Source organism: Panthera onca, chromosome B3 (genome assembly GCF_046562875.1).
Source record: "Panthera onca isolate mPanOnc1 chromosome B3, mPanOnc1 haplotype 2, whole genome shotgun sequence".
In the NCBI taxonomy this organism is placed as follows: Eukaryota; Metazoa; Chordata; class Mammalia; order Carnivora; family Felidae; genus Panthera; species Panthera onca.
The window spans coordinates 52146540-52159783 of record NC_138344.1 but is presented as its reverse complement, the minus strand read 5'-3'; the positions used below and the strand labels follow the sequence as shown (position 1 = coordinate 52159783).

Sequence of the window (13244 nt, the reverse complement as noted above, 5' to 3'; positions counted from 1 at the left end):
GGAAGGGGGCAAATTCAGGGAAAGGCAAGGCTGTAGAGGAAACATTTATTTTCCCTTCATTTTCTGCAACCTGTTCTTCCGTTTTCCTTTATTCTCCAGGAGCCCAAATGTCCTCCTACAGTCTAGATACTCACATTTGGGGCTCAAGCTCTCAATACAGGCCTATTCTCTACACAGTCCCTCAAGTTTTAAAAATGCAGGCCCCTGTCTATCCAGGCCCCTCTCATCAGAGGCAGAACTTCAGCTAAGTTTGGTAAAACAACAACAATAATCTGTAATAAGCCAATAAACAAAAGGTAGAGGAGGGGGTGAAAGAAAGATAGGAGGGTGGTCAGAAAGTAGACTGCTTGAAACTGAGATTATAGAGCAGTTACAATCATTGGCAATGATATAGTCTACAATAAAACCATGAGAGAGAGCTACTGAGACAAAGGGGAGAAAAAAATCCCTGAAAAAAAGGAGAGGCAACACACTAGAATGGCCCCAATCCAGAACACTGACAACACTAAATGCTGGCAAAAATGTGGAGCAACAGGAACTCTCAATCATTGTTCACAGGAATGCAAATGCGACAGCTACTTTAGAAGACAGCCTGGCAGTTTCTTAGAAAGCTAAACAAACTCTCACCATATGCTCTAACAATCATGCTCCTTGGTATTTACCCAAAGGAGTTGCAAACTTATGTCCACACTAAAACCTGCAAACAAATGTTTACAGCAGCTTTATTCATATTTGCCAAAACTTGGAAGTAACCAAGATGTCCTTCAGTAGGTGAATGGATAAACTGGTACATCCAAAGGAATATTACTCAGTCCTAAAAAAAAAAAAAGTAAGCGGTCAAGCCATAAAAGACATGGAGGAAATGCACATTACTAAGTAAAAGAAGCCAATCAGAAAAGGCTACGTTCTATATAACTCCAATTATATGACATTCTGGAAAAGGCATAACTATGGAATCAATAAAAAGATCAGCAATTGCCAGACATTAGGTGCAAGGAGAGATGAATAGGTAGAACATGAGGGGTTTTAGGACAGTGAAACTAACTCCTCGATATGATACCATAATGATGGATACAGGTCACTCACATTTGTCCAAACACACAAAATGTACAACACCAAGAGTGAACTAGAGTGAACCGTAATATAAACTATGGGCTTTGGATAATGACGTATCAGTGTAGGTTCACCAATTGTAATACATGTACTGCTCTGGTGGGGGATGCTGATAATGAGGTAGATTATGCATGTGTGAGGGCAGGAGGTATGTGGGAAATCTCTGTATCTTCCCCCAATTCCAGAGTGAACCCTAAACTGCTCTAAAACACAAACAACTCTAAAAAAATAAAGCCATAATAATTAAAATTAAAAAAAAAAAAAAAAAAAAAAAAAGGAGAGGCAAGGAAGGTCCAGGTTCTGCCAAGTTCATCTGTATGATAAAATCAAAATGAAAATACCACCCAACTCATGTCCCTTCTGATTCATTTTCTTCCTAGTTCTTAACACCATCTGACATACTGTATGTTTAATTTACTTCGTGTCATTATCAGTCTCCCTAACCTACCCTGACCCTACCAGAATGTTGATCATTGCTACATTCCCAGCACTCAGAACAGTACTAGTACACAGATTCCCAATAAACAACTGAGCTAAATAAAAGAATGAATATATCGAATTCTGATACCAACCCTCTAAGACAGCTAGCATCATCTCCCTTTTACAGATCAGAAAACTGAAGGGTAGTAAATAACTGATTTGACCAAACTTCATACAGCTGAAAAGTGGAGCCACAGAGATTCTAACTTGGATCATCTGATTCCAAAGTCCAGGCACATAACCACTAGCTACAGATCCAAAGATCTTTAAGTAAATCCCACAACTTCCTGTTCTGCCAGCTCTCTCCTTTTCTCTCTAGTTGACCCTCTATTTGCTTTACTTATAGTGTTACTTACAATAATTTATATAAGCTATTTAACATTAATGCCTAATTACCATTAACACAATGGTTGTGTGTAATGAAACTATCAAATTTATGTTTGTGGAAACTTTTACACTAACATCTGTATTGTACAGCAATCTGCCATTTGTTTTTTTTTTTGTTTTTTGTTTTTTTTTTCAACGTTTTTTATTTATTTTTGGGACAGAGAGAGAGACAGAGCATGAACGGGGGAGGGGCAGAGAGAGAGGGAGACACAGAATTGGAAACAGGCTCCAGGCTCCGAGCCATCAGCCCAGAGCCCGACGCGGGGCTCGAACTCACGAACCGCGAGATCGTGACCTGGCTGAAGTTGGACGCTTAACCGACTGCGCCACCCAGGCGCCCCGCAATCTGCCATTTGAAACAGTCACCCATAGAGATGAACAGGCAGATCTTTTATCCTTTTAACAAACCTACCTTACCTAATCCTGGGTTTTTATGACTTCTTCATCTAACCCATAGCTTTAAAGAATCAAGTCCTTCTTGTGTTATTAACCTACTAAGGAATTAAGAACAAGTTGTCCTGAAACTATCAGTAGTCAAACTAAAGAAATGGACATTGCCTCCTCAATCAAAGCCTCAGCCTCCTAACAACAGATTTATCTAACTATAAATGAAGAAGCAGAGGGGTGGGGCTGGCTCTATCAGTAGAGCATGCGATGCTTGATCTCAGGGTCATGTGTTCAAGCCCCACGCTGGGCATAGAGCTTAGGTTAAAAAAAAAAAGAAGAAAAAAGCAGCAGCAACAGGTTCTTCTCCAACTGATTAAGCATAAATGATTTCTCATATCTGTACAACTTCCCTGTGTACACTAAGTGTATCCACACTCTTTTCCCATGGATCTTGCAGTCTGGGGTAAATGTCCAGAGTCAACAGTGCACTACAGTTAAATGAAGAAAGAGACAGAAATATATATATATATATATGTAAAAGAAGTAACTGGAATACCTTTTGGTACCTCAGTGTCACTATCTGCTTCTGAATCAGAGGCAATTGCATTCTTGCGTTTCATCCGTAAAACTTCATCTTCACTGTCACTGCCCCTTGCAGATTCTGTAAGGGTAGAATTAGAAGTTCTTCATAATCACAGTCATATCTTAACTTTGAATTCTGTGCTTTAAAAGCAACACTGGGGATAAACAAACTGTGGTGTACCCATACAATGGAAAAGTACTCAGTAATAAATAAGAATGAACTACTGATACATGTTAACAATTTAGATAAATCTCAAATGCATCATGCTACGTTAAAGAAGTCTAAATTAAAGAAAAAAGGCTACATACTACATCTGATTCCATTTTACTAATGACATTCTCCCAAAGACAAAAGTGCAGTGAGAAAACAGATCAGTAATTGTCAGGGGACAGTGGTGGAGAAAGGATGTGACTACAAAAGGGACAGAATGAGGGAGTTTCTTAGGTTAACAGAACTGTTCTGCGTCCTGACTGTGGGATGGTTACACAAAGATATTTATGTGTTAACATTACTAGAACTGTACATACACATACAAACTGTAGTTAATTTAAAAATAAAATTAATTCAAGGAACATTATTTTCTATAAGCAGAAAAACCTGATAGAATGAAAAAAGTGGTACTGAAACTTATGACCAAATTTATATAGGACTCATTACAAAAAAAGAAAAACAGAGGTAAAAACATTGCAATCAATGGAAGAGACAAATACAGTTGAACATGGAGGTTAGGGACACTGGGCCCCCCCCCCCCCCCACACACACACACACAACACACAGTCAAAAATCCACAAATAATGTCCGACTCCCCCAAAACAACTACTGACACCCTATTGTTGACTGGAAGCCTTCCTGACAACATAAACAGTTAACACACATTTGGTATGTTACTCTGTATTCTTACAACAAAGCTAGAAAAAAGAAAATATTAAGAAAATCATAAAATACATTTATAATAACGTACTATATTTAATGAAAAACTTGCATATAAGTAGACCCACAGAGTTCAAACCCATGTTGTTCAAGAGTCAACTGTATGTCACTATCTCTGGATGGTACAACTATTTCCCTAATTGTCAACTTCAAGAAAACCACGTCGATCTAGGTTAAGAGTTAAGCAGAATAACCAGCTATAAGATTCCCCACCATAACCCTAGCCTTAGGTTAGTCTGCTATTATTGGGGAAGTAATGCATGAACTTTAATGATTCTGCTACCAGTACAAATAACTCTACCCAAAACTAGTTATTGAATACTTATTGCAGTCCTGTAGTCTAGATAGACCTTTATCTATCTCTCGAAATTCTTTGGCCTCCTCCTAAATAATGCCAAAATGTGGTCTTGAATGCCATCCTGTGAATATGTATTAGAGGATTAAAGGCCCTCTCCCCCATATCTAAGCTAAGATGACAGGATCAATATGTGAGTATAATCAATCACCTATGGAAATGAAACAATCTAGGTATTACTTAAGAATTCTAACCTAACCAAGGTGACTTTTACAATGCAAAGAAACAAGATCTCCAAATTTCAATATTCTATATGAAGAATGTGTTAACTTGAGAAGAACAGTGTACATAACTATTATAGAAGGGAGTCAGTAGCCAAAGTTAGGCTATGTGTTTCCTGCAGCTTTAAGAAATAAGTATTCTAACCCAAGCACATCTCTCTAGAGGATGCATGTGTCAAGCTACTAAAGCTCACTGAGATCATCCAGCCACGTTTTCATTTTCTGGATGTTATACTCCCCAGGCAACCTCCTGATATTACCATTTGGTATCCAATGTCGATTTTCCCCAACAGCAAGTATACAATGACAAGAGAGAAATAACTGCTCCTCTCAAAATCAATAATTTTGCAATTCAATGTTTATAAATTAGTTTCTTATACTATCAGTATAAGTGACTAGTTTGAATGAACTCCTTGGAGCCTAATTACCTCTGGATGATCAAATTTTGGATCTCAAAAACCTTGAGCTGGAGTATGAGATTTACAAGTCAGTACAACTACCCTATGGAGATTTTCAATGGCATTGCTTTTTTTCCCCAGGCAAATCTATTCTCACCTGAGGCATGCTTCTCAGTTACCCACAGAAATGGAACCAACTCCATTCATTACCTAGCTACTAAAGCACCATATATCTTTCCTGAAGACTGTCCTCTTTTTTTCTTGATCTATCATCAATTAACAAATGATGGTAGATAAAAATAAATGGATTATTAGGGGGAAAAATTTAAAGCAAAACGTACACTTAGAAAGGGTTGAAATGGAGGAACAGAAGAGAAAAACAGGTACTAAAGGTGGGCATGGATACTGTACCACTGCTGTATATGGACGCTTCTACTAAACCATTTTGGTTCTCATAAATGCATTACCTGATTTCTGGTCCTGTTCCTCTTCATCATCTGAATGCCTGTGTTCTTCATCTGAGGCCTGTGGCCTTTCATCATCAGAATTTTGCATTTTCTCCTCATCAGACATCTGTGGCCGTTCTTCATCATCAGAATTCTGTTTCTCGTCATCATTATCAGAAGCTGCTGGCCGTTCATCATCAGAATTAGCCTTCTCCTCTTCTGACAGTTGTCTCTCATCTTCTGAAAGCTGAGGCCTGTCCTCATCATCTGTGTTTTGCATTTTCTCATCATCATCAGAATTCTGCAGCTTATCTTCATCAGATCCTTGTGCCCTCTCTTCATCATCGGAATTTTGTATCTTTTCTTCATCATCTGACTGGTCGCTTTTATCTTCTCTGTCCCATTTTTCATCATCTGAATGTGCTTTTTCAGAACCTTCTGCTTCTGAATGATGGCTCCCTCCATCTGATCTATGACCTTCATCTTCATCATCATTATGAGCTTCTGATCCACTGTGCTGATCTACATCTGAGGGGTCATTGTCTTCATGGTCAGAACGCTCAGAAGCTTCTGACCTATTGTCTGATCTTTCAGAGTGATTATCACTCCCACTGTGATGTGAAGCTCCCTCATCCTCACTGTCATCTCCAAACAGTTCCTTATTACTTGGCTTTCCTGAATCACCTCTTTCATCTTGCTCACTTTCACTTCCAGAGGCATTACTGCCAGAAGCAACATTCTCTTGATCAGAATCCGAGTCTGATCCAGAATCCGAATCTATGAGATCATATAAACACAGAATGATGTCAGTGAAAAAGGCAAGGTAAAGAGCACCAAAAGTCAATCCCAACATAAAAGGAATGAGAAAACATGTCAAAAACCATCAGAATCAATTTTCTCTCTACTCAGGAAACTAACCAAAAGCTGCAGCAACCAGGGGAATTCTTAACAAAAAAAACCAGGTGAACTCCAATAAAACTTTGTGATGTTTTAATTTATCCTGTTCCTCCACTCCAACCCCAACTCCCCAGCTCAATAATGCCTTAAAAATAGCCCAAATTTCTGGTACATGGACCACTACTAGAGGGAGCAGAAGGGACCTCATTCACAAAGAATCATGGTTGTTAGTTTTGATCTGCCTGGTGGATCACTGGACTGGCTCAAAGGGCTGACTTTATCTCACTTAGAAGTCTCTCAAAGGCAGCTACCTAGGAATGTTTACCAAAAACATTTACAGGCAAATGTATTAGTTGCCACTGCCTGGGATAATGGATAGTAGTTGTGGCAAGTAATTAACTAAGAAGCTTTGGGGCAAGTAATTAAGAGGAAAGGCTGGAGAATTACATCATTCAGAGAGTAAGGGCTTTTACAAGCTCTCACATATTCCTAGAGATCTGGAAGGCCACATACTTGCCCAGGGTTGCGCACATGCCCAGGAAAGAATTTAGAGGGTACTAAGCTCTCACTTCCAGTTGACCTTCAGGTTCTGTGCTTAAAGCAAAAGATGAAGGCAAAAACAGGTTGTAAACTGCCGGGTTGAGAGTTGAAAGCCTGCCCAACACAGAGACCCAACTGCAAAGACTGGGAGGTTTTTTTTTGTTTTGTCTTATTTTGTTTTTTTTGTTGTTGTTGTTGTTGTTGTTTTGTTTTTGGTTCTAGGCATTTAAGGATATCTCTGTCTAATCACAAGCTGACCACTATGTTAAAGGGCAGAGATTTTAGTGGCCACACACAACAAAGATTGTGGGCTTTACTAAACTAGTTCAAAAGAATCACTAAACAATAACTACTGCAACAAACAGCAACAACAAATCCTGAGGAAGGGAGAGAATTTGATTTCCTGAGTTACCACATTATAATACTCAAAATGACAAGTTATCAACAAAAAAACTATAAAGAAATACAAAGAACCAAGGAAGTATGACCCATATGTATGAAAAAAGGCTAGAAACTATCCCAGAAGAAGCCCAGACAATGAAAATGATGTTTTACCAAATAGAAAATATCAATAAAAAGATTTTTTTTTAAACATATTATTTAAAAAGAGCCAAAAAGAAATTCTGGAGTTGAAAAATACAATAAATGAAGTGAAAATTCATTAGGGAGCTAAAGAACAGATGTAAGCAGGAAGTAGGCAGAATCAGTAAACTTTAGAAGTCAATGAAGATTAAGTGAGGAACAGAAGAGAAAAAAATTAAGAAAAATAAAATCTAAAAGATTTGTGGGATACCATCAAGTGTACCAACATATACATAATGGGAGTCCCAGAAGAAGAAAGGGCAGAAAGATTATTTGAAGAAATAATGGTCAAACACATCCCAAATGTGATCAAAGACATTCAAGAAACTTAGTGAATGCCAAATAGGATAAAATTAAAGAGATCCACACCTACACACGGCATTATCAAACAGTTAAAGACAAAGGCAAAAAAAAAAAAAAAAAAAAAGAATGCTGAAAGCAGCAAGAGAAGCAATTTGTTCCACACAAGGAATTCTCGATAACAATGATTTCTTGTCAGAAACCATGGAAACGAGAAGGCAGTGGGTTAACATATCCAAAACACTGGAACAAAGACTGTCAACCAAGAATTATATTCCCAGCAAAACTAGACTTCAGAATGAAAGCGTGACAGAAGTGACAGAAGAAAAAAATACAGAAATCAGACTTCTTCAAAAAGAAAAACTTCTATACAAAAGACATTATCAAGAAACTGAAAAAACAACAAAAAGAATAGGACAAAATATTTGCAAACCATGTATCTGCTAAGTGTCTAGTACCCAGACATCCCGATACATAAACAATGTTTACTACTCAACAAAAAGACTACACAATTAAAAAGTGGACAAAGGACGTGAAATGACATTTGTCCAAAGTCATACATACCAATGGCCAATGAGCACATGAGAAGTCTATTCCACATCATTAGCCATTAGGAAATGCAAATTGAATTCACAATGAGATATCACTTGACACCAACAGAGATGGCTACATTAAAAAAAAAGAAAAATGTACAATAAGTGTTACTGAGGATGTGAAAAAAAAAATGAAACCCTCGAACATTGCTGGTAGTAATGTAAAATGGTCTGGTCCTTCTGGAAAATGGTGTAATTCCTCAAAAGTTAAACACAGAATTACCATATGACTCGGCAATTCCACCCCTATGTATACACTCAAAAGAATTGAAAACAGGCATTCAAATACTTGTACACAAATGTTCATAGCAGGGGCACCTGGGTGGCTCAGTCAGTAAGTGCCTGACTTCAGGTCAGGTCATGATCACATGGTTTGTGAGTTTGAGTGCCGCATCATCCGGCCCTGCACCAACAGCTGAGCCTAGAGCCTGCTTTGGCTCTTCTGCCCCCTCTCCCTATCCCTCCCCAACTTGTGCACTTGCTCGCTCCTTCTCAAAAATAAATAAATAAACTTAAATACAGTTCATAGCAGCACTACTCAAACAGCCAAAAGATGGAAACATTGTAAATGTGCTAAATACCCAATTGCTCACTTTGAAACCATTAATTTTAGAGGCACCTGGCTGGTTCAGTCAGTTAAGCATCTGACTTAGGTTCGGGTCATGGTCTAACAGTTCATGAGTTCGAGCCCCACATCGAACTCTTTGGATCCTCTGTACCCCTCTGTCTCTCTGCCCCTCCCCCACCTGCACTCTCCCTCTGTCTCTCAAAATAAATAAACTTTAAAAAAAATTTAAAAAATGGTTAATTTTATATGAATTTCACATCAATAAAAAACAAACTGGCAAAACTGAGACATTCCCAGACAAAAACAGAGTTTACTGCTAGTAGGCCTGCCTCCTAAACGAAGCCTGTCCAGCTTAAATGAAATGACAGCAGTTTGAATCCACGTGAGGAAATAAAGAATAAGGAAACTAAATAGGTAATTATAAAAGTTAACATCAATGTATTTCTAGGAACTCCTTTCTTGATTAGATTTCAAACACAGTAACATAAAACAGTAATTATAAAACCACATCACTGGGAAGTCAATGTATAAAGATGTAATTTGTGACAATAACAACAAAGGCAAGAGAGGATGAACTATGTAGAAAAAAATGTTCCTGTACTGCTAAAATTAAGTTGATATTAATCCAAACTAGATTATTATAATTCAAGATGTTAACTGTAATCACCAGAGTAACCGCTAAGAAAAAAACTAAAAACTATACAGAAAAATAAACAAGAAGGAATAGTACCCTAAAAGAAAATCAGTCTTAAAAAAAATAGACTGGGCGCCTGGGCGGCTCAGTCAGGTAAGCCTCCAATCTTGATTTTGGCTCAGGTCATGGTCTCACAGTTTCTGGGACTGAGCCCCACATCAGGCTCTACACTGACGGCGTGGAGCCTGCTTTGGATCCTCTGTCTCCCTCTCTCTGCCCCTCCCTCCCCTCTCAAAATAAATAAATAAAAACCTTAAAAAAGGGGGGGGAGAGCAATATACAAATTGAGGAACAAAAAAGGTATGACATAGGGGCGCCTGGGTGGCGCAGTCGGTTAAGCGTCCGACTTCAGCCAGGTCACGATCTCACGGTCCGTGAGTTCGAGCCCCGCGTCAGGCTCTGGGCTGATGGCTCAGAGCCTGGAGCCTGTTTCCGATTCTGTGTCTCCCTCTCTCTCTGTCCCTCCCCCGTTCATGCTCTGTCTCTCTCTGTCCCAAAAATAAATAAACGTTGAAAAAAAAATTTAAAAAAAAAAAAAAAAAAAGGTATGACATATAGAAAACAAATAGCAAAATGGCAAAAGTGCTTCCTTATCAATAATTATTTTAAACAGAAATGATTAACTTCTCCAATGAAAAGGCAGGAATTGGCAAAATGAATTTCTATTTAATTTTTTACTTTTTTGCAAATTATCTGCAAGAGTCTCACTTTATTATTTTTTTTAATATGAAATTTATTATCAAATTGGTTTCTATACAACACCCAGTGCTCATCCCAACAGGTGCCCTCCTCAATGCCCATCACCCACTTTCCCCTCCCTCCCACCCACCGCCCCATCAACCCTCAGTTTATTCTCAGTTTTTAAGAGTCTCTTATGGTTTGCCTCCTTCCCTCTCTGTAACTTTTCCCCCTCCCCCTCCCCCACGGTCTTCTGTTAAGTTTCTCAGGATCCACATAAGAGTGAAAACATATGGTATCTGTCTTTCTCTGTATGACTTATTTCACTTAGCATAACACTCTCCAGTTCCATCCACGTTGCTACAAAAGGCCGTATTTCATTCTTTCTCATTGACAAGTAGTATTCCATCGTATATATAAACCACATCTTCTTTATCCATCCATCAGTTGATGGACATTTAGGCTCTTTCCATAATTCAGCTATGGTTGAAAGTGCTGCTATAAACATTGGGGTACAAGTGCCCCTATGCATCAGCAACCGCATACCCAAATAGGTTGAAAGTGAAAGGATGGAAAAAGATACTCCATGTAAATAGTAACGAAAAGAGAGCTATAGTGGTTATACTAATATTAAACAAAATAAATCTTAAGACAAAATTGTTACAAGATAAAAAAGGACATTATGAAATAAAAGGGCCCATCTGACATGAAGATATAATAGTTGTAAACATATATGCACCTAAAAACAAAAACTGACAGAACTGAAGGGAGAAATAGTCCAAAAATAACAGTTGGAAACTTCAATAGTCCACTTACAATAACAGCCAGAACTAGGCAGAAGATCAATGAGGAAACAGAGAACTCAAATAATACTATAAACCAACCACACATATAGACATCAATAGAACACTCCACTACCATCATTCTTTCCAAGTGCACACTGAACATTTTCCAGGTTAGAGCATATGTTACGATCCAAAACAAATTTCAGTACATTTAAGAAGGTTGAAAACATGTGAAGTATCTTTACTGACAATAATGGAATGAAAACGAATTCAGTAACAGAGGCAAATCTCGAAAATTCACAAGTGGATATTAAACAATGCACTCAATCACGGGCTCAAAGAAGAAATCACAAAGCAAATTACAAGTATTTTCCGATGAATGAAAATGAAAATACAGGATGCCAAAAGGTAAGGGATGTAGAGAAAGCAGTGCTGAAAGGGAAATCTGTAGCTGTAAACACCTACATTAAAAAAAGAGAAATCTCGGGGCATCTGGGTGGCTCAAACATCCAATTTGGGCTCAGGTCATGATCTCGCAGTTCATGAGTTTGAGCCCCACACTGGGTTCTGTGCTGACAGCTCAGAGCTTGGAGCCTGCTTCAGATTTTGTGTCTCCCTCTCTCTCTCTCTGTCCCTCCCCTGCTCATACTCTGTCTCTCTCTCTCAGAAATAAACATTTTTTAAAAAATTAAAATAAAAAAAAAAGAGAAATCTCAGGGGAGCCTGGCTGGCTCAGTAGGTAGAGTGTCTGAATCTTGATCTCAAAGTCATGAGTTCAAGCCCCATGATGGGCATAGAGCTTACTGGGGAAAAAATAAAAAATAAATCCAACAGGGGCACCTGGGTGGCTCATTTAGTTGAGCGTCCGACTTTGGCTCAGGTCATGATCTCACAGTTTGTGAGTTTGAGCCCCACATTGGGCTCTGTGCTGACAGCTCAGAACCTGGAGCCTGCTGCGGATTCTGTGTCTCCCTCTCTCTCTACCCCTTCCCCGCTCACACTCTATCTCTGTCTCAAAAATAAATAAATATTAAAAAAAATTAAAACAAAACAAAACAAAACCAACAAACACCCAGGACCAGAAGATGGCTTCACTCATGAATCCTATCAAATGTTTAAAGAATTAATGCTTATTCTTCTCAAACTCTTTGAAGCAAAGGGAACAGTTCCTAATCCATTCTATGAGGCCAGCATTATCCTGATACCAAAACCAAAGATGTCATGAATAAAGAAAACTACAGACCAATAAGCCTTATGAATACAAATGCAAAAATACTAAACAAAATACTAGCAAACTGAACCCAACAGCATATTAAAAGGATATGACAGGGGCGCCTGGGTGGCGCAGTCGGTTAAGCGTCCGACTTCAGCCAGGTCACGATCTCGCGGTCTGTGAGTTCGAGCCCCGCATCAGGCTCTGGGCTGATGGCTCGGAGCCTGGAGCCTGTTTCCGATTCTGTGTCTCCCTCTCTCTCTGCCCCTCCCCTGTTCATGCTCTGTCTCTCTCTGTCCCAAAAATAAATAAAAAACGTTGAAAAAAAAAAATAAAAAAAAAAAATAAAAGGATATGACAAAGTGGGAGCTATCCTAGGAATAAATGGTGGTTCAAGATTATTGTGACCATATTAACCAATTAAAGCAAAGTAAGCATTTTTTTTTTTTTTTTTTAATTTTAGAGAGAAAGAAGGAGCAAGCCCAAGCAGGGGAAAGACCGGCAGAAGGAGAGAAGGGGAGAGAGCGGGGGAGAGAGGGAGGGGAAGGGAGGGGAAAGGGGGGGAGGGGGAGAGAGGGGGGGAGGGGGGGGGAGGGAGGGAGGGAGGGAGAGAGAGAGAGAGAGAGAGAGAGAATATCTTAAGCAGGCTCAGCACAGAGCCCAACATAGGGCTTAATCCCACAACCCTGGGATCATGACCTGAGCAGAAATCAAGAGTCAGATGCTCAACCAACTAAGCCACCCAGGCACTCCAAGAAAAGTGAGCATTTTTAAAAAATGTTTGTTTATTTTTGAGAGAGAGCACAGGCGAGGGAGAGGCAGAGAGGCAGAGAGACAGAGAGAAGGAGACGGAGAATCCAAAGCAGGCTCCAGGCCCTGAGCTGTGAGCACAGAGCCCTATGTGGGGCTAGAACCAACACACCATGAGATCATGACCTAAGCCAAAGTCAGATGCTTAACCAACTGAGCCACCCAGGTGCCCCCAAAAGTGAGCATTTTAATTGATGGAGAAAAGACATTTGACAAAATCCAACACCCTTTCATGATAAAACTACTCAACAAACTAGGGATAAAAGGGAATTTTCTCAACCTGA

General features: G+C 39.1%; 1 protein-coding gene across 5 annotated transcripts in view; it reads right to left on the bottom strand.

Annotated features, from left to right (window-relative positions):
- The window catches only part of LEO1 (LEO1 component of Paf1/RNA polymerase II complex), a 76861-nt gene that overhangs the window by 24580 nt on the left and 39037 nt on the right, over positions 1-13244 (bottom strand). For 4 of the 5 annotated variants that reach the window (XM_078448621.2, XM_060618511.3, XM_078448622.2 and 1 more), the window contains 2 exons: positions 5322-6077; positions 2924-3028 (listed from right to left, as the gene is read on the bottom strand). In XM_078448621.2, the coding sequence (XP_078304747.2) occupies positions 2924-3028; positions 5322-6077 (861 nt within the window). Of the gene's footprint in view, positions 1-2923; positions 3029-5321; positions 6078-8183; positions 8288-13244 lie in introns of those variants that run through there. The other variant, XM_060618513.3, reaches the window with a different exon arrangement.